At 36.5% G+C, this 21,900-nt stretch overlaps 1 protein-coding gene across 1 annotated transcript in view; it reads right to left on the bottom strand.

The window, feature by feature from the left end:
* The window catches only part of CDKL5 (cyclin dependent kinase like 5), a gene marked incomplete at its 5' end in the record, with an annotated part of 46,693 nt that overhangs the window by 5,976 nt on the left and 18,817 nt on the right, over positions 1 to 21,900 (bottom strand). Inside the window, 6 exons of the mRNA XM_029086486.1 lie at positions 2,102 to 2,204; positions 9,953 to 10,076; positions 12,208 to 12,313; positions 12,561 to 12,659; positions 15,707 to 16,733; positions 18,903 to 19,063. Coding sequence (XP_028942319.1) covers positions 2,102 to 2,204; positions 9,953 to 10,076; positions 12,208 to 12,313; positions 12,561 to 12,659; positions 15,707 to 16,733; positions 18,903 to 19,063 — 1,620 coding nt within the window. The remainder of the gene's footprint in view (positions 1 to 2,101; positions 2,205 to 9,952; positions 10,077 to 12,207; positions 12,314 to 12,560; positions 12,660 to 15,706; positions 16,734 to 18,902; positions 19,064 to 21,900) is intronic.

The following is a 21,900-nucleotide window of genomic DNA, read 5'->3' as shown; positions in this document are numbered from 1 at the left end:
GAGCAACAATCCCGAACCGAAACCACGATCCCAGAAGAGCAAGAGCCCGAGAGAAAACCCGTGTGAATGCACCCCCTTTTCCTGTCAGCCCCAGATAATATGCTAAACATGACAGGATATGATATGGAATATCTCATTGGCACATCCAGATGCCAGTTTTGGGCTTTGCTGTTCACTGCGCTTCTCCCTCCCAGTCCTGATGCAGCTGTGAACAGCCAAACACAATGGCCTTGAGCTCCAGCAGCAACTAATAACATCAGTACTTTTATCAATGATGTTCTCAAAGCAAGTCTGAACTGAAACCAAAACACGGCTCTTCTAACTACTGAGAAGAAAATTAACTCTATCCTAGCAAAACCAGGACAACAGGTATAAGGATGAACAAGTTCAGAAGGAGAGGTAGATGTCACTGCTCTAAAACCTGCCCAGCAGGAAAGTGAGGTGCATTTTTGAGTGCTAGTTAACACACACGTGCACATATTCCACATAGTTTGAAGAAACGAAAAAAAAAAAAAAAAAAAAAAGGCCAGATAATCACTCCTCTCCCCCAATTTTCAACAGATCAGCCCTCCACCAACACCCAGAGTCATGCCACCTCACTCTGTGACAGTAAATAGTTTGATGTAGTTACTCCCCTTTGCCTTCCCCTTATGGTACCATCAAGTTTCTTCTGAAGCCAATTTAACTGTAAGGAGTGAGCGTGATTTACTCCATTCTGAGAACTTTCAAAACTGTACCTGCAATTACACTTACAGAAACATTGATTTTGGAATGGCATCAAGTTCTTAAAACAAAACAAAATACACAATGTGGGGAATTAAAGCTCCTCTGAAAAGTAGGGCATGCATTACTGTTGGAGATGATGATCGCTCTGCTAGATAAAACAAAGTTTGTTTTTCAGATTCCAGATCAAGTCTGAAATTTTTCCTTATTTGTACACTGAGAGAGCATCTGACACAACACCAATATCAAATAAGAAAGTACTGTTACTAACAGGTTAACAATAAAGTCCCACTTTAGTGAAAAGTCCATCTTAAAAAAAAAAAAAAAGTTGGGTAGAATTCTTAGTTTTACTATCCAGATCTTATAACTCAGAAAAATGAAACGTAAGAATAAAGCACACAGACAAGAACAGGTAACAGAAAAGGACAAACGTTTACTTATGAAACTATTTTGCACATATGATTTAGTAACATACTACTATACTAATAAAAAATCTTGAAACGTTCAGAAGTTCTGCTTCTGGTGGCCTGTTTGAGAATTGCAAGACCACACTTTTACTAGTCCTGATTTAAGATAAAGTACCTGAAGTTTTAAATTTTGTAAAACAAACTTTATGTAAATGAAATTTTAAATATTTTACTGTTTACAGAACTGTCATCTGAGAATGAGATGAGCTGATGTTTAGGTTATGTCAGTTCTTAGGAGAATTTTCATTATAAAACTTTGTGAAATGTTAATATACCACTGCTCTCCAATAAAAGAAAGTTCTTTCTTTCTCCCAAAAACTAGATGGAAATGTAAAAATGTATAAAATACACCAAAGGCTTAAACCAAATAACAAAAGCCACAATACCTTCCCTCAACAAAACACAAAATGTTAAGAATGGTTAAGACATGATCCTTATTCCTGCTACAGGGTGCTGCAAGAAGACAGAAGCTGTTATCAAGATACTGCCATGAAAAAGACTGGAAAGAATTCTCATTTTTAACAGTTTGATCTCCTCCTAATGGGTATCTGAAATTATTCAGGCTCTGAGGACACACAATAATACATCTGCTATTCTTGGAATGGTATTACCATACCCTGCAAAAGACCTGTTGCAACATCAGCTTAAAACTTTCATCAAAACTGGCTCTCAAATGGTCTGAATGAAAACAAAGATGCACAGGACTAGCAGGTGAAGAAATATTTGATAAGGCAGATAAATAAACCCTGATGAAGGAAAGAATTTGACTTTCATATAGTAGAGACAGAAAAGAAGAAATAGATACACATGGGCATGATCACAAACAAAGATATTGTACTAATTTAGCATATTAAAATAGTATAATTCAAAACTGAAACCCATATTTTCTTTTAGAAATACTGTATACTTACAGTTTGAGATTTCTTCTTTTTCTTTTTTATTGCCCTGAAAAAACCTTGCTTTTCTTTCTCCTTGAACTGTTCTGAGTGACTGTTAAGGTTTTCAGGACTTTTCCTAAACATGAAATAAGGTATTGTAAGAGAGATTTTATTTTGATATTATGAAAATTCTGTGTAATAATGAGATCTTATGCCAAAGAATGCCAGTTATTGACTAAAGCAAAAAGATTCTTAATGTTTTAGCATTCATTGGTTCAAGGGTTATTATGCAAATACTGGATAAATAGTCTTTTTAAATGGGATAGGAAGAACACAGTGTTAGGGTATAATGTTTAGCTCAAACCAGTCAATAGTTATTTAGGGAAAAGGAAAGCATGCATGTCTTTTTTAAGTCAGAATTTAATATGCAAACCAAAATATCACATACAAGGTCTTTTAGAAAAATGAAAATAATTATCTGAGAGAAGATACAAATGGTGATGAGGTATAAAAGCACAGGTCCAGTTTATCCGTTGCTTGCTGGAGAACCAGAAGTTGCAAAATTCACCAGAGAACCAATTTCAATCGAACTTCCTGACATGGTTCCAAATTTATCACCAGGGGAGCTGGGGATCTACTGTTGTCCATTCCAACTTAAAACCTTCAGTTAGTTTGTTATGCGTGGGTGAGACAGTGCTGGCAAAAGATGACCCGAAAGTGGAACAGGTGACTTGCCTGAAGGCCGAATTTCCACCTTTTAACTTGTGTACACAGCTGAATTAACTACAGCTGTAAATAATGTTACTTTAAGTATACACAGTAAACTATGTACATAAAGTAACTGATATGGGGTAAAAAGATGGTTTATGTAGGACACTGGTGAGACATAACTGAACGCAGTTCTAGTGCCCTTTGAAAAAGTTTGAAAATTGGAAGTGGTACAGGAGAGTGTCACAGCAATAATTTCAGAGATAGAAAGAATAGCATACATTAAAAGAGTCAGAGATTTCAGCCTCTTTAGCATGTTAAAAAACACATCCAAACCCGCCCCAACATTTAGTTTCCTTGATTGCAGCGCACAAGTACTTGTCCAGGAATAAATTACAGAGTACTAGAAGGGTCTTTAAAGTAAAGAGCAACAACATCACAAGAGGAAGCAGGTGGACAATGAAGCCAGAGAAGTCATATTTGAAATAAGGCACTGATTTTAACAAATAATTAACTGCCAGAACAAACTCCTTAGTGAAAGAAGTGGATTTCCATTCTTCGACATTTCAAATCTGGGAGACACACATTAGTCAGATACGCTACTGGGCCTGGACCCCAGAGAACGGATGACATCTAATGGCAACTAACATACAGAAAATCATATGGGGTGATTCAGCAGTCCTTTTTCAGTCTTAAGTTGTATGAAAACAAAAATGAAATTACTCCATTGTCTTGATGAAAAACCTAAAGGAAAGCCACAGTTATAAGGGCTCTGGATGACAAACAGGAGCAGCTTTTCTTGGAGTAATGGTAATGTAGCAATACTTAGCTGTCTGCTATAGTTATCTCTGGCTTCTAATTCTGGCTTTAAATGCTATACTATCAGCTGATGCTTCAGCTGCTACCATGTACCAAGCTGACATTTTTTCCAAGCAAATGTGAAACACATAATTGGGGTAGGAACCACTGGAGTCATCCTCCTTATTGATGAGTATCTCCACTCTGACAGGTGGTTTCATCAGTTCCTCAATTTCTACACAAAACTGCCTCAAGCTTGAAATGCTACCTGGTTCTAAATATAAATGCATGCAACGTTGAAATGCTGTAATAAAGTGCAATTGTTGAGTAAGAGAACATGCTTAGAAGAAAGATTTATCAGCAAAGATGATGATGGTGGAAATTTTCCCAATTTTGATTTTTGGAACTTACATCTAGATCCAGGAAACACACGCAGGTGCATAACAGTATAGATTTAACATGAAAATTACACTGCTACAGGAAAAATCTCTCGTTTAATTTAATTACTAGATTTATAACACATTTTAAATATACTGGATTGCTAAGGATTCCTGTTTCTGTCATGTTCCTGTATTTGGTACCACTGTGTAACAGCAGTAAGGCAGTCTTGTATTAGTCACTTAAAGCACCAAGGAGAAAGCCCAAGAGTAAAGACTACTGACAGCTTTACAGATTCAGTGAACTCACAAGACACTTAACACAGAAAATACCTACCAAATTATTTATTAAATTATTTTTACTTAATTTGTTAGAAAAGTTGGAGGAAAGCACGCACCCAAAGTATCCTGCTTGTACTCTGAAAGTCATGTGAATGGGGCTGAGAATCTTCTGAGCCTTTCCCCAAAGGAGCTACTGTGCATCCACATCAGCAAACATACCCCAAACCAGAGTCCTAGTACAAACTACCAACTCAGTGACTATGCTGCCTGCTGAGGAACCAGTATCAGGTCATAAGGAAGTCCTCATGTGGTTACTCTACACTGTCCTTTCAAATTTTTCAATGTCTGGCTATGGCTTTTCTGTCTGTCAAATTTTATGGAAAATTTGTCCATTTTCCAAAATGGAGATGCTGTATTTTTAAAGGTTAACTTAATCTTCAGAATAAAGCTTGGGACAATTTTTGCCAAACTTTGACAGACACTCACTTGTATAAACTCTTTTTTTTGGCCCAGTGAACCTGGATGAGAAAACTGCTCCCTACAGCAGATGAGCAGAGAAATTCTGCACCATCATTTCCCCTTTAATAATGACTATAGTGACCAGACATAGGAGAAAAATAGGGGCCAAGAACTCTGCTTATTTTCAATTGCTGCTTACCCAAAGCCAGTGTTTTTACACTGACTGGTTTATGTCATTGACTCCTATGACTCATATTGCAGTACATTTGTCTGAAAAAGCACTGACCTTGAAAAGCAACTGCTTCAAAACACATGCTCATTATGTGAAGAGAGTGAACATATATAGCATTATAGCAGGAAGCTTCAACACCAGGATTTTGTACTGAGTAAAAATAGAGCAGAACATTTTGATCGATGAGATGAAACACCGGGATATTTTAGGCATCCCTAAAGATTATTTTCCAACAATGGACAGACAGTACAGGAAAAAATTAGGATTATCAGAAAAAATCTGTACGATATAGTCACTCAAAACTAAACTCTTACAATATAAGTGCAAGTATCGTGGTATTTTGCATAAAGCTTCAGCTCTTGAAAGCAAACAGTAACACCAGAATCTGTTATGCAGTGTCTCTTTTACTAGGAAGTAAGAGTAGCCCTAGAGAAGAGCCTCTACTCAGAGAGCTCACTCCTCAAGCAGAAACTAAAGGCAAAACGTACTGTTCTTTGTTAATTTATCTTTGTGTGCCTTTTGCATGCTTAGGACATATAATGGAGATCACACTGGTTATTCTGGACTGCAGCATTTTGGAAAAAGCATAAGTATAAACAGAAATTATGTGATTATCACTAGCATTTATTGTACGTGTGCAGGAAAGATATCCAACTTCATGCAGGTACAATGAGGTGTCACAGCAAATACGAATAGGGCAAGCAAGCTGATGTGCTTTAATATTAACTAAAAAGAATAAATATTAAGCATGCTGCATTGATGCTGCCATAGATAGATTCATATTGCAGACAGCTCTTTTTGGGAGGTAATTCCTCATGCTTGGTTCAGTTACTCTTCAGCAACCCTCATCTCAGCAGGCAGCCTGGCCTGGAAATCCTCTTTGACTGCCAGTACACTACTCCCTTTACTGAACTGCTCACAATTACATGAGGAAGGATTTTGGTCTAATGGAGGAGTCTGAAGTTTTCTTCAGAAGACAAATGAACAAACACTAAGTCTCCAAGCTGGCTCTTGGTTTTGCTTAAAGTAAAACCCTTGGCAGTTACAGAGTTACCATAAACGGAGGCAAGAAAATGTCAGAAACTAGTGAAGCACCTCAAATAGATGGTTTACTTAAGGTAAGAATCTCAGTCCCGCAAGCTGAAGCCCATAGTAAAGTTGCTTGGTCTAAAAGCCTGGCATTGAAAGTTTAAAAATCAGAGATCAAATCTGAACTTTGCTTGGAGCTGCAAATATTTTTTTTCATGTGGAAAAGGAGGATTTATTAAATGGAATAAAACCCAGATCTACTATCTTATAACGAAGAGTACCCCCCAGAAGCCACTAGATCGCCTGAGGTTATGGCATCACTAAAAAAAGTATACATATATATATATATATATATATGTATGTGGGCATATATATACACACACGTATGTTTGACACACCTCCATCCCCAGTACCATTCATAACACTGGCAACCATAACAACTCATTGCAGCCTGTAACATCCTCACAAGGGGAAGAGGAGGGGCAGGTGCTGATCTCTTCTCTGGTGACCAATGATAGGACCAGGGGAAATGGCAGGGGAAGATGTGCCAGAGGAGGATTAGGTTGGCCATTAGGAAAAGGTTCTTCACCCAGAGGGTGGTGGAGCACTGGAACAGGCTCCCCAGGGAGGTTGTCATGGCACCAAGCCTGACAATATTCCAGAAGCATTTGGACAAGGCCCTCAGACACATGGTCTGAATCTTGGGATTGTCCTATGCTAGGGTAAGAGTTGGACTCGATGATCCTTGTGGGTCCCTTCCAACTCACAACATTCTATGATTCTATGATACAGCGATATTATAGCCAGTTATGTCATGTTTACAAAATACTGTATTATTTTGGAGTCTTGAAAATTAATAGATAAATGTAAGCCTTTGACACTCCTAAGAGTAGGATGGGGTTTTTTGTTCTTTCCTTGAATGACAGTTTGTGTATATGTATTATATAAATATAAAAATAATAATAAATATTATATTTCCCCTTTTTATTGTTTTTGCAGGAAGGTATGACACGTGCTAGAGAAGATAAGACAAGCTGTTTGTCATAGTATGTGAATACATTTAAATGGAAATAAAAGGTCTAAATAACAAAGCTTTCCAGAAGCCCCCAGATACTTTGTAAGCAATCAATGGAAACACTTCCAATAAGACATGAGATAAAGTACTGCATGTTGGAGTTTATTCCAAGAGATAGAACTATAATAATGGTAAAGATGACTCAGGCCAACATTTTGGCACACTGGCAGAACCAGGTTAAGCATCTTGCCTACACCTACTGATTTTGCCCATCTCAAGACAAAGCTCGTACAAGTGAAAGAATAAAACATCTACTCTTGAATCAAAAAAGAAAAAATTATCAAGTTCGAGGTCATTTACAGGAAATTAAACACTGGCAAAGAAAAGATTTTCTGGAAGGATGAAAAATTTGCCTTTTTTCAAATCAAGTTGTCTGAAATTCAGAAATTATTTAGTAATTTAAGAGTAAAACCTGATGACAAAAGTAGAGTTTATAACATCTTTATTTTTAAAGAGGCAGGACAGTGGGGACAGAGTGAAGGAATGCACACAAAGACAAGGGAACATCTGTGACAATTCATTCTATCAAACATTCACAAAATCTTTGACAGAAGAAAGGCAACACAGAGCAGCATTATGAGAGAAGCAGTATTTTACAGTAGTGGCAAGTCCAGGTGGAATACATGTCACTTGTAATTTGAGATGAATTGTCATGTAGCAGTTACGTACGTCAGTCAAACATCAAATATTTACTTCATCATAAAATTGATGCAAGCAGAATCATATTCCATTAGAGCTTTCAATATTTTTGTAAGCGTTTACACAACTTCTATGCAGAAAATTAAGTAGAGGAACACAGACTCTACATCACTCAGGAATCTGCTTAAGCTGCATTTATGGCACAGAACAATTTTGCAACAACATTAGACCATTGCCAGGACAACTTGCACAGAGTTAACATGTAGAGCTGGGCAGGAAACATTTCAGGAAAATAGGGAGTAGGAAAAGCAAAGAGAAAGTGAAATGCATGCCAAAATAGCAGTAACTTGGTGTTGTAAGCACTGCTATTCCTCCCATTTCACAAGGAGAAATGGTTATTCTTCTGTGGGTTCTTCTCTCAAAGGAGCTGTTCCACTTTGTGAAAGTATTTGAGTACATTAATTGGAGCAAGGATTTAAATCTAACTATCTCAAAGTTAATGAAGGGCCTTATTCACTAGGACATTATTCAGCATCTCTGTGGTCCTTTCACTATTTCAACAAGAAGAAACAGCTTCAAGAGAATATATTGAGGGAAACAGAGAATGTGCTCCAGAATAACATCTAACTTCTAGTTCAGGGCATTCACTTGTTAAAAGATTTAAGATCTTGGTTCAGTCCTCTGATTTAAATAACAAAGGCCCTGCACTCTTGTTCCTCACATTACAAAAATTAATGCCAACCCCAAAATATGTATTATTTTGAGAGTATCTCTGGTTTTGACTGGCAATTCTATCCTGCAACTGAAGAAACTTTGCAATAAAAGGTTAGTGGTTATCAGTCTGTTCCTTTGAAAAGTTTTGGTTTCACTAATTTGGCACTGTAAGCAAAAAATGAATTTAATCAAAAAGTTCCCAACCAGCTCTAATAACATATGCTATTATTTCAGTTCAGAGTGAAAATAACATTACATGTTTCTTTGCAGTGACCACATAATAAAAAGTAATATATTGCCAAATGATATATAAAGCAAAACAAGATTCCAGCTGGCTTATATTATATGCAAGATAGAAAGATTCTGATATTAAGGACAACAAAATATGTAAAAAAGTTCAACAGTAGGAATAAATATCTTCTTTAGCCACATAAGTCAATGTGAGTACCACCTTTTTACATAAATGAGTGGATTCCTCAGCTAACTTCCACAAAATGGATGTAGGTAGAGCTACTGAAGGACAGGAAGCAGACTCTAGTGAATCAGAGCAGGTGACAAAGGTTCTGGAGTAAACATTGTCTATTACTGAACACAAGCTGAAATACCAGTTGTTTCCCTTCCCCACCCCCTCCACCCCCTTTCTTTTTTAAGCAGACAATTCACAGGTTGTTCACGTGAAAATACATTAAGTCAACAAACCACTGAAACAGTTCTCCATCACACTTTCAGAGAGCAGTGTTTCAGATAATAGTATGAAGCACAATTGAACATGCGAATGCATACAGTCCATTCCTCCCACCAGTCCTCTGAAGCTCCATTTGCTTATTTTTAATTCAGTGTACTTTACTGTGATTCAACAAAGTAGAAGTTTAAGAGTATTTTAGAGCTGAAGAGCTCTGAGAACAACAAAATTAAGATATTTCCCTTTAAGTCCTGAAAAGCTATGCATATGTTGTCTTTCTATGAGCATAATTATAGTTAATTGTTCTATGTTATATAATGGAGCCATGTGATGCTTTTAATCTTTTAAAATCAATATACACCATTAAGATGTTGCTTAGTCCATTTTCCCATAGAACATACTCATTTCCTTCTGTGGTGAGTAAGCAAAAAAAGCAGCAGTCCCCATTGTAGGGTGAATATTATATTCTTCATTAATACAGTCCTATTTTATATATGGAAACATGCATTTTGGTATTTTTTCTGTTTGTCTGACAATTCATGCTTCTGGAATCCACAGATGAAGCTACAGCCTTGCTATCCATGCAATATGCATACAAGCACTTTGTATTATCTTTAACCGAAGATTAATAGTGGGAAAAAAATCAGGAAAGACTGGACAAAAGTATATTATCTTTAATAAGTCAGTGTGATGGCGTAAGGAAGTACTGCCGGTTGCTCAAAAGGGGACAGCAAACATGCAACGCTATGTCAGTATAGTCAGAGAAAGCAACTAAGCACATGTTGACAACTGCAAATTTTGGAAAAAAAGTGGGGTTTCCCCCCCCCTCCTGTTAAAAATCCCTTTTTCCCCTGCCATTCTCTACACATCTGTGTAAATAACAACTCACCAAGTGTCAAAGGTGGTTTGTCTCTTTGAGTGGTTGGCCACCGTGCCGCTGTCTGCCGGTAACACAGAGGCTCTGTTTGACACGTTGTTTTCTATGTACGTGCTCTCTGGACGTGGAGACGGAACTGAACAGAGAAACAGCAAACAGTGTATACTGAGCTCTGCCAAAAATCACATCTTTCTGTTGTCTGCTCCCTCCCTATGGCTTTTACAGAAACAAGACAGTGAAGACAGTTGTACTTTATGTATGACTAAAAAAAAGGTATACGTTTTTTACAGTTTTGAAAGCTGTTGTTTTGTGATACCCGTAAGGTAATATTACTCATAACATTTGACCATCATCGGAACTTGGGGAAGTTGTTATTAGATTTGAGAACACTTCTGTCTGTAGGGAGTCACAAGTGGGATCGATATTTAAAAACAGGAAACAGAAAAAAATGTTGGAATACTCTTATTAAAGCCACAAAAGGACTACAATTTACACTTTGTCTTCACTTAGAACTTAAAAAAATAGTACCCATCCTGAAAAAATTTATTTTGGATTTTAATATAACAAAGAGTGAGGGACTACTCACTAAAAATGAAAGGATCAAAATCAGATTTTATCTATTTTTCAAACAGACATACTGTGGTTTTGAAAATAGGTTATATATACCTACAATATATATTTATTAGAATTCTGAATATCGACAGAAATACTTGCATTGGATTAAAAATTGATCAGACCCTAGTTGCAGCATTACCTCAGCATCACACTATACCATGTATCAAAATTGAATCTGTAAGTTTATGTTCAAGCTATAGTACATAAGTACATGCTAATAACATTTGTATTAAGTCAAGTACTTAAGAAATGCATAAATATGAATTTACTTTTTTCCTAGTAACTTTTTCTTTCAAGAGTTGTTGCATATACTATTATGTATGTATTACTTAAACGTAGTATCATTTTTCCAATGCAATAATTACGTCAATAATTTAGTTCACAACAAAATATATTTGTTTCATAGATAAAATTAATGAGGAAAAAACACTCTAGTTTATAATAAGGAATTGAATGCAACCCCAGACCTACAGTTTCCTTAGCACATGACTTATGGAAGGTCATTCTTCCTTGGAATCTCTGTTTCACTATGTATAAAAAAAGAAGGATAAACCATGTCCAATTTTAGGAGTGTTTTAAGGATTAATAAAAGCAATTCAGGCCTAAGGATTCTTAAGGATTGCCTGTTGCATGTACTACAAAACCTTACACTCAAAAGCATTGCTCAAGACAGGACAAGCTTTAATATTGCTCATAGGTTTTAATATTGCAATGGGACATTTGCAAGGATTGGCAGATTTTAACATGTCTAAATCAGGTCATCAGTCAACTGATCAACCTGAAGAGGGATAAGAGGGAGATCTGTGATTCTACTTAAGGTTATTAGGTGACTCATAATCGAATTTTAGCTGATTGGGACTTCTTAAGGTTCAGAGGAGCCCCACACGCCTCCTAACACTTGCAGGACAGTAATTAGTTTCTTATCATCCTTGTCTTTTTCAAAAGGATTACCCAGGTTTAGCCATGAGGCAGCTGCTCCAAAATCACCATCTTTTGTGTACCATAATAGAACAATATCTATCTGTGTGTGTATATGTACATATATAAATATACACATGCACACATATACATACATATATACGCACATACACAGTCCTGTGTTACTATTTATTCTGAACTAGGATTATGTAAATGTGCTTTTGCTTGTAGGAAACCTCGATCTTTAAGTCTGAACAAAAGACATTAATACAGATTTCGAGTAATTAAAAACTAACATTACAGTTCCGTGCACCACAGTATCTGAAATAGATCAGCAAGTGTGTCAATGTCTTACAAGTACAAAGGTGTTTAGATATAATGTTAATAAGAACTTAGAATACAAATTAAAAACATTAATGAACTGTTTACTTGGGTAATATTAATTTATTTGTGCAAATCTCCCCAATAAATTATCTTCTGCTTTACAAAGTACTGCACTGGATATACTTTTCAATCAAAGTGAGTTATCATCTGCAAATAGATAATATGATACTAATACAGGTAATGCACAGAACTAAGCAGGGCAACCCAGTCTCTGAAAGTGGGGTAACAGTTCTTTTTCCAATAAGTTTTTTTACTTTTTCATGGCAGTTCTCTGTATCCATTTCCACTACTTTATTTATCTTCCATGTTAAGATTCTTGTTTAATTTTGAAAGATCCACCATAAAATTACCTCTGTAAAAGCTGCCAACTCTTCTCGGAACAGGGTCATTATACAGAATTCTATTTTCCTTAGTAGATGCTCCATCTTCTGTGTGTGGATCATGATATGCTCCACTCTAAACAAAAGAACAATCAACTATTTAAAATGAAAGACTACAAACAGATTTGCAGTTTTTAAACAACGTACATAAGCAAGAAACCCAGATCTTAACCACACACAATTCTCCTTTCATGTTATTAATAACTGCCAATATCAAATCAGACTATGCAATCAATAATTATTTAGTTTTGCTTTTTCCAAAATGGCATTAACAAAATTTTGCTTCTTAGTTGCAATTTTAAAAACTTGAACATGATTCAGACTCTCAGATTTTTGCTGTAAAATGCAATTGTAACATCTCTGAAGGAATATTTTACTGGAGGCCTTGTTAAATTAATTTCTGATAAAATCTGGTCACTGTGCTACTGGCAAATTTTAAAAAGCAAAGAGGAAACACATAATTTGTGATAATTGCAACACCAAATCACTATCACTTATCAGCTGTTACACAGTAGCACCTGGAGGTACCAACAGTCACAAAATCTACTGTATGCAAAATAAAAGGTAATCCCTGAACTAAGAAATCTTTAAGTTAAGTAGTTAAGTCAGGACAGCAAAAAGAGTATCATTACCTCTAATTTACTGTATTTTCCTGAATACAATACTACCTGGAAGGTAATTCAAGCAAAAGCTTAAGTACACCCTTAGAAACATCCATATGCATGTAACTGGCCACCAAATATGCCTTAACTCCACTCTTAAATGAACCAGGTGCTGCAATTTTTCCCACAGTACGGACTGACCAGATCAAATTCAATGTTCCCTACAAGACCCCGCAGGAAACTGTACTGAAACTCATATAGGAATTTAAATCTAGAATGTCCAAGAAGGACAATGGTTAAAAAACCCAACCAGAATTAAAAACTGGGATTTCAGTTCACTATATAAGTGATTTTCAAAGTCTGTTTTGCCTTTTATTAATGAAGATTTGGCTTCACTGTCAAGGATAAGAACAACCCTTGAAACTGTGCCAAGACAAGAAATGGAACTAAAACAATGCTTTAAATCACAGTTTGAGTCTTCTAAAATTTACGAGAGGCTGAAGCATTTGGTTATATTACTACTCTTATTTAAAATATCCCTTCTTTGTCAGCATTTAAGTTACAAATATGAGACAGTAATAGCAAATTGTACTTGATTTTCTTCTGCTTGCCCCCTTTTGTGTATGTTTAGTTTAAAATAAAAAAGAACCCTTAAAAAAAAAGTGTTGTACTGAGACTTGAAAAGCCCCCAAACTAACACTGAATGTGAGTCTTTTAAAAAATTTTTTTAAGTAAGATTTAAAGCCTGGCAAACAGAGAATGTTTTCCTTTAAAAAGACTTGTTAGAGCTAAAGAGAAAATCAATGAGAAACTAGAAACATGGAAGTAAGGAAACTTCACAAAACATGAGGTGAAAGAGAGAACCAGAACATCGGAGTGAAAAAAAATTGTAGGAAAACAATAAAGAATCTTTGAAAACACGTTATTCCTCATTTTTTCAGTTCGGTAATCCTGAGGGAAGTCAACTTTTCTGATTTCTAGTGGAGAATGTAGGAAAAAAAAAAAAAGGAGGGGAAGGGGGCGACAGGGATAGGAAGGAGCCAAAGAATGACTTTGTTGTGAAAACGCCTTTACAAGGCATAAGAAGATTGACAATTTAATTCTGATTTGTTATTGAAAGTAGTATAAACAAATAAAACCAGCTTTGTGAATTTACAGACTTGCCATCCATTTCAGAAGATTATTTTTCCTTTCAGACTACTGATGATTGAAACATAGATTTAAAGGTATTGATTGAAAGCTTATGTTTAAAAACATTGACCATTAAGAGAAAAAGGCAAGTTCTTTGCAAATAATTAGGCATTCCAAAGCAAACTAAAATGAACAAAAACATAACCATTAAGATATGCATCAATTTTTCTAATTAAAATAAAAATTTGTCAATCAATTGTCAAAAGACAAAGAATGATTAATAAAAACAATCTGCCTCTACATAATATGAAATAAAATTAAAATTATTTATTAAATTAATATCTGCTACATAATGCAGAAAAAGATCCTAATGGTCCGCAAAATACAAGATAGCACGAGCTTTTATTAGCAAAAACTCAAATGCTGGTGTTATTGCCCTTCTACAGTAACATCCTGAAGTCACATTTAACTTGACTGAAATGAGAGAGATAGAGAGAAAAGATGACTACATAAAGAAAAAAAACCCACTGGTTTTGAAATGGAGCTGCAGTAAGCCCTTCTAAGTGGCTTAAAAAAAAAAAAAATTGTATTTCTCCTATTTTGATGAGATCTTTTCTGATGTGTGAATACACATAATCCTAAAATGGAGGAGATGTGCTAAGTATGAAAAAAATGTATTATGCCTTTTTTTTCCCTACTGAAGAGGCAACCACTACCTGAAAACTCTTTTTTATGGTACTTATAGACCACTATCAAGTCAGCTATACATATTTCTTACATAAATGAAGTAGGCAGAGTTTTCTAGTCTCCCACAGTAAAGTATAATTTTTAGATCTTAAATAATATTTGCAGGTCTTTGACTTCCTTCAATTTGTCAACAAATCTGAACTAGATGTTCTCTCCTGAGAAGTTACTTTATCACAGACGTATGTATAGAGAAACAAAACACTCATTTTCATACTTCTCTCTGCACCATTTTGCTCCAGTTTGGATCAGTGGTATAGCAATTTAAAGATCTGGGGACAAATGCATTCGTCTTTACACATCTGATGTGTAAAACACCAGATAATTCAGAAGTGTTATGTAAGGAATGAAAATCAACACCAGAACTACCCTTCCTCTACTCATTAAGTAATGCTTATAGTAGAACACAACAAGGTATCTAGTGGCAGTAATTACTGTGGAGGAGTAAATTTACCAGTGGCTTCTTCAACATAAATCTAGACTACCCAAGTTATTTATCATACTAATCAAGAGAAATATTTCAAGTTTTGATATTCGTCTAGTAAAGTACGTCATTTCAGCAATAATGTCCTGCTATAAGTGAGTGAAAAGCTCACTTCAAAAACTAACATTAGCACTCATAACAGAAAGACATACAAGAAAGGCTAAATAAAAACACAAATGAGAAGGTTAATTGCACAAAACAATATGATAAAAATGGTATCAGACAATATAACCAAAGACTAGGAACCACTAATAAAATTTTAACTTCAGAGACAAGTTTTTCTGTTCTCGCATTTCAGTACTTCTAAGATAAAAGTATTCATAGTCCATTTTTAAAAATTATCTTTTAAATAGCCTCTCACTTTGCACTTGGAAAAAAACCCCAAATCCCTGGCTTTACAACAAGACAAATAATTATGCAAACAAACAGAAGACAGAAAGCAGGACACTGTCCCCCCATGAAACAGAGGAAGGTAAACCTTCCATAATAGGCAATATTTTTAACTAACCCTATTAGTATCTTCTGTACAGTCTTCTCGTGACGAGCCAACAGATCTTGTGAGTGACTTATGCTGCACCTGTGGAGATAACAGTTGCAGGCTGTTTGCTCTGGCTGCCATCCCTTGCCCTATGCTTAAGCCACCCTCTGAGCCCTTTGACCTCACTCTGTCCCGGCTCACATACATAGAGTGTCTATGAGGGCGCTGCTGTGAAGAAAAAGGACTGGTATAACCTAGACCATAGGAAAAAGATTCATGTGGAGCAGATAGAGAGTGGGAATGGCTTCCATCCATGTGATCTGGCAGTTTTAGCTCCTCCATTGTTTTGGAGTGTCTTGTTGATGGTCTTCGGGTATCCAGGGTACCCTCGCTGCGGTTATTCCTCCCAGATGGACTGAGCAAAGTTCTGTTATCGCTGTGTCGGGGAGCAGATGGACTGGTAGGAGAGTTCAAGTCCATGCAGCTGGATGGAAAATACCTACTGCTGTTTGGTTCTGCAGCTTGGGCCCTGGCCTCAGAAAGGTTGCCCACGGATTTCGAGTCTGTCAGAACGCCATGGCTCTTTGACTTTGTCCGATATGAAGGACTCTTAGAAGACTGTGGGATAGTATCAATATAGCTGTGGCGACTGTGCTTATCGCCGGGTTGCAGTGTCCCAGTTTTGCTCTGAGAAGTTTCCATAAACGAGTGCCGGTTCTGCTGAGATCTGGTGTTAGACTTCAGGTACTTTGTGCCTGAACCATCAGAACTTTTTGGGTCCACATTAAAATCAAATTCTGTTTTTGCCTTTGTTTCCTTTGGGCTGAGAAGATGTGGCATGTTATTATTGGCTAGGTCCTTGTTGCCAGATCCAGGAGTGTTGCTTGATTTTTTTGTATGCATTGGACTAGGTGCAGCTCCAGGAAGGTTTCCATTTAAAAAGCTTTCATTTGCTGGAAGACCCTCTTCTCTTGGCCCGCCAACCCCCAGTGTCTGTATATCCTTGCTGTTTGATCTGTGGTGTGACTGCAAAGCAGAACTTTTGCTGGCTTGATTTCTACATTAAAATGCATAAAGAAGCATTAATATACCAGATTACATATTCACGCATTAATAACTTCAACAAAAGTACACTCATTTCAGAAGGAAGTTGCCATTTAAAACCACAAAATTTAACTGCAGTAAGATCAAAAACTGCCAACTAGGCATTGGAAGATCCACTAAAATACCAGATTTGCAAGCATTAGTACATTGTTGTTTCTTTCTGGTTATATCCTGATGGACAAACTCAGCTTTGGTTAATGGATTTTGCTGACAAAAAAAAATGAAGATATAAAATCCAATCATAGAAATTCCAACATATATTTACACATTTATGCATGTGTGAGAGTAATACATGTGCACATTGATAATGTAAGCATGACATTATGAAAATTAGCTGTGTATCCATTGGAAAAAAGTCTTGAATACACCTGACATATCAAAGTGAAGGTAGAACAAAATAAAATATGTCTGTACTGTCAAAAAGCCCCAATACAATAAATGCTCCAGGCCATCTAATGTATGCTGGAGTTGGAGTGGGAGGGGAAGGGATAGGAGGGAGGGAAAAAAGAGATATTGTGCTGGTAAAGACATCCAGATAGATTGAGCCTGAGCTCTGTGCAGCAGAGGAAGCCCTGTAACACCAAACCCAAAACTGGGTCTACCACAGGAACTCCAATTTCTGTGGAACTTGGCACTATCCCAGTTCTTGGCACACTAACTCATCCCCAAGGCTGTACCCAAAATGCTCTGTAACCAGACTGACTTGGTGCAGAGCTACTTGGTAATGTCCTTAACCTCTACTCTGCTTTCCAGCTCTCCTAGTTTTGGGATTACAAGACTGATATGAGTTGGTTCTGCAAACACTCAGCCTGAATTTATTTGAGTAGGATTTATTATCTCAAATTCTATGACATAAAACCAGTTCTGCTTCTGGACTTATGCTGGCATTGCAAACTAGCTGTGACTGAGCAGTGCTGCAGCTGTACTTGTTAGCCTTGATGGACCTAGGTGGGCTATGAGCAGTTTACCCACTTTCAGAGATCTAACTATGTACTCTATTACAGTTTCTAGAAATTTAGCAATTTCAATGCATTTAAAATATTTTTTAGTTAAAAGGACGTATATTTTTTAAAAACTTAAGAGATGTAAGGAACCTAGTAATTTTAAATCAAGCAGCTAGGCAAGTCATTGCATTAGACAAATTTCCCATGGATCTAGGTTTTCCTTTCTAATGGCACACCTCTAAGGGTAAAACTTCTATCCTAAATATCTATAAGGGCAACTAAAACTTTTTGGTGTCTATCTTTGAAAAAGTATAGATTTTAAATGTCATAATCCCAAATCTTAAAACGAGGAGTAATTTTTCTGAATCTCACAGGAAGAGCTAAAAAAACCCCATGGTTAGGACTGAAAGCCATTATCATTCTGCATACTTCAGAGGGTGACCTTTAGGAAAGCTTCTGTCAGAGGAATACCATGAGGCTTTTTGTATTGAAATATTTCATCCACCAGTAAACCCGGTTTGTTGATGTATTAAAATCAAGTGGCTTCTCTCAAGCTATGTGGGTCCAACAGGGAGTCACTAAAATAGACTCTGCTTTAAGTTCAAGTCGACTAGATTCATAACTGCAACTGCAGACAAAATTCTATTCATCCCCAATTTGGAGCATGATCAACACACACAATTTTCAGGACACTTAGCTGCTAAAAATCTGTGTGAATTTTGAACTTTCAAATATCAAAACCTTAAGACAGATTTGCACATAACGGTAGCATTCCAAAGAGAAAAGCATTCCTTCAGAATCTCAGACGACTTCCAAGCCACAAAATTCCTACTGTTGTTGAAAAAGGCTAACATTTTTTTTAAGACGGGTAAGCCAACTTATTTTCCTTCGTCATATGGAGAAATGTCTCAAACACTATGCTTGTTTTTTTCAAGAAGCATTCAGCCTGATGCAGAAAGTTAATGAAAATTTCAGCTTGAATAGCTGTAATACTGTAAAACTGTGTCTACTTCCTTTATTCACTCAGGTAACATGGAACAGCATTTATGTGTCCATGTGCCTAAACTGTCAAACGACTACTTTTCTTTACTTGTAGATCATGTTGTATGTAAGCATGATAGCAACTCACTCATTGGCAGAGCAAATGTCAGTGATGACGGTGACGTGACTACCTTTACCTGTTAGATAATGTGTTGCTGTCTACGTGGTAAGGTTTTCTCTTAGCTGACCGCGAAGGTGAGCTTCCACAGCGATCCAAGAGTCTTTGGGTTTGAAACGAAGGGTGGTTCAAACATTGTTCTGTTAAATATCTGTCTGCTGGATCTAACTTCAGTAAGTTCTTTGGAAGACAAATCCCAAAGTTTAAATGTTAGTATCTATATTTGCATCAGCAAAAAAATTTAACAAAATAAAGAACATTATTGGGATAGTTTTTTAATCTTCAGAGTTTCCATGATTAGACTTAACTCCTAGAATAATTTCACGTTGTATTGAACTACACTTGATACAAAATAAACACTTACAAAAACCTATGTTCTACTTAAATGATGGAAGGCCTCAGCCTTGCTTATTATGAAACATATATATGTGCTATATGTATATAATGAATATATATACACATACATATATAGTTTTATAGGTGTGCTTAAAATATGCTTAAAATACAAAAATAACTAAAATTTTAAAAATGTTTTATGCAAATACCTATAAATATTTTAAATATGTGTATTTTAAACATATTTTTCAGGATATACCTTACAACAATGTTGTTTAGAATGAAAACTATTAAATTTACCAGTAATAAAATACTACAATGAAATAGGCTTTACAAACAAACAGAACAAGCATATGGGAACATTCTTAAGACAAAAAACCCCAGTATTTTAAAATGAGTATTTTTAAAAATATATAGAAATATAACAGTTCTGGCTTTTACTTCTAGGGTTCATATTTTTAAAGAATCATCTAAACTCTTTACACTGCACTCAGAATAATTCTGTTCGATCTACTACGATTCTAAACAGAGACACTTTTTGACATGTAGAAAATATTTAATCACAAAATTGAAAACCAGTAGGTTGGGTATTTCGGTAAGTTTGAAAGGTTTCTTGCGGGAACTTATCTTGGAAGATTTGAACATGCATGACTGTAAGCAAGGATAAAAGTTTGAATGGCTACTAAGTGCAAAGAATAGCTATTTTTTGAGGGCTATATAGGTGGAATAGAGAACAACTCTGTGTATATATGCATGTGTCTACACACACACACAATGCTTATCTGCATATGCATTAACGTAGTATTTAGCCACTTGACGTAAACTGGTTTCCCCTTCACAGGATCCCTGTACTTCACAATGGAAAATGCTCAGGAAACAAAGCAAGTGGCAAACTACATTCCTATCTAGTTTGGTCATATAGGATGCAGTAGCTTCCTTTCTCAAGTGACAAACTATGTACTGAATGATTAACTTTTTAGTTCCCCCTTTTTTCTGGTGCTCATCACTACAGTGGTTCAAATGTCCCAAACAAACACAAGAAGGCCACAAGTGATTTCCACATTCCTCCTGAGAAAACAGGATGTTCAGAGGCTTCCCTCAAGCGCCTGTACACTAACTTGAGAAGCCTGGGGCACAAGCAAGGAGTGCTGAAAGTCCATAGGGAATCACAAGGCTATGAATCTGCCTGGAATCATGCAGAAGTAGTGGGACAGGGCTTGTGGCTGAAGGCCTGGTCACTGCTGAGTGGCTTCAGAAAGAATGGAGTGGAGAGGAAGAAGAGTGGCACTCATATAATTGAGTTCCTGGATGGTATCAAATACCAGCATGAAACAGAAGGTATAACCATTACAGTTTCTGGGTGAGAATTAGAAGGGAAAGAAATATTTCTGATGCTATGGTGGGCATTTGCTACCAATTATGCATTGAAAAACATGAAGATGAAAAGGAAAACTCTCTACAAGCATAAGTTTCCCGATCACAGGTCCTCATCCTCATGGTACACTTCAACTATTCAGACATCCAGCCTGTGTAGATGATCCAGGCGATTTCTAGACAATGCTGGTGGCAATTTCCTAGTGCAGCTGCTGGAGAGGCAAATCAGCCAAGGACTTCACTCCACTTGACCTGTGTCTCACCAACAGGAAAGTACTAGTGAGAAATCTGATCGGAGAAAACAATCTGAGCTGTAGCAACCATGAGATGATTACAGCAGGATTCAAAGGGTAAGTGGCAAGATAAACATCAGGGATAGGACCTAGGACTTCAGGAGAGCGAACTTCAGCTTCTATAGGGAATTACTGGGTAGAATCTCCTGAAAAATTGCCATCAGAGTAAGGGTATCCAGGGGAGTAACCTGATTTTTAAAGGTAATTTCTTAAGAGTTCAGGAACAAAGAATCTTATTGTACAGAAGAACACAAAATTTTGCTTAAGGTTAGGTTGGCTAAACAGGGGATTTCCTAATGAACAAGAATGCAAAAAGTATGTAAGAACAAGAGTCAAGGAGACTAAGATACAAAGGAGGACTATAAAATCACTGCTTTTAGCACCAAGGATAGGCCAGTTCGGAAGCCAGCTGGAGCTAAGGCAAGTGAAGAACATCAAAGGTAAAAAGAAGCAGTTCTGCAAGTATTCTAGTAGTAAATGGAAGCTCAGGGAATATCCATGTCTGCTGCTGAACAGGGGAAGACAACTGAATGACAGATGATATGAAAAGGACTGAAATACTCAGTGTCTGCCCAAGTCATCACATGCAAAATTAGCTCCCAGCTCCCAAATGTATGCTTACAAAACAGCATGACTTGTGAAGGAGAGGAGCAACAAAGCAATGGGGCCAAATGGATGCCTCTCCATTAATCTAGTCCAGAAATGCTCTCTAAATAGAGATGTACCAAGAATTCATTACTTTAGCTGACATAAATTGAAGTGTGGGTTATTCAGTAATCTAGTAATCAGACCTGAAGTCCCTGAGAATGCAGATAATGAGGAACACACCAAGCATGGAAATATGCCAGACTGCCCAGAATTTGGAGAAGAGACAGGCATACAGCAAAATATGTGCAGCATTTGTAGCATGAAACTTAACCACAAGTCCTTTTTGTACTCTTCATATATAGTCTTCTGCTCATTCTTCAACAATGTTCCTGAATTAAGTAATGCAGGTCAAACACAAAATATCCC

This window comes from Antrostomus carolinensis, unplaced genomic scaffold (genome assembly GCF_000700745.2).
Source record: "Antrostomus carolinensis isolate BGI_N321 unplaced genomic scaffold, ASM70074v2 scaffold14378, whole genome shotgun sequence".
In the NCBI taxonomy this organism is placed as follows: domain Eukaryota; kingdom Metazoa; phylum Chordata; class Aves; order Caprimulgiformes; family Caprimulgidae; genus Antrostomus; species Antrostomus carolinensis.
The sequence above is the reverse complement of the archived record's forward strand: the minus strand, read 5'-3'. Positions and strand labels throughout refer to the sequence as shown.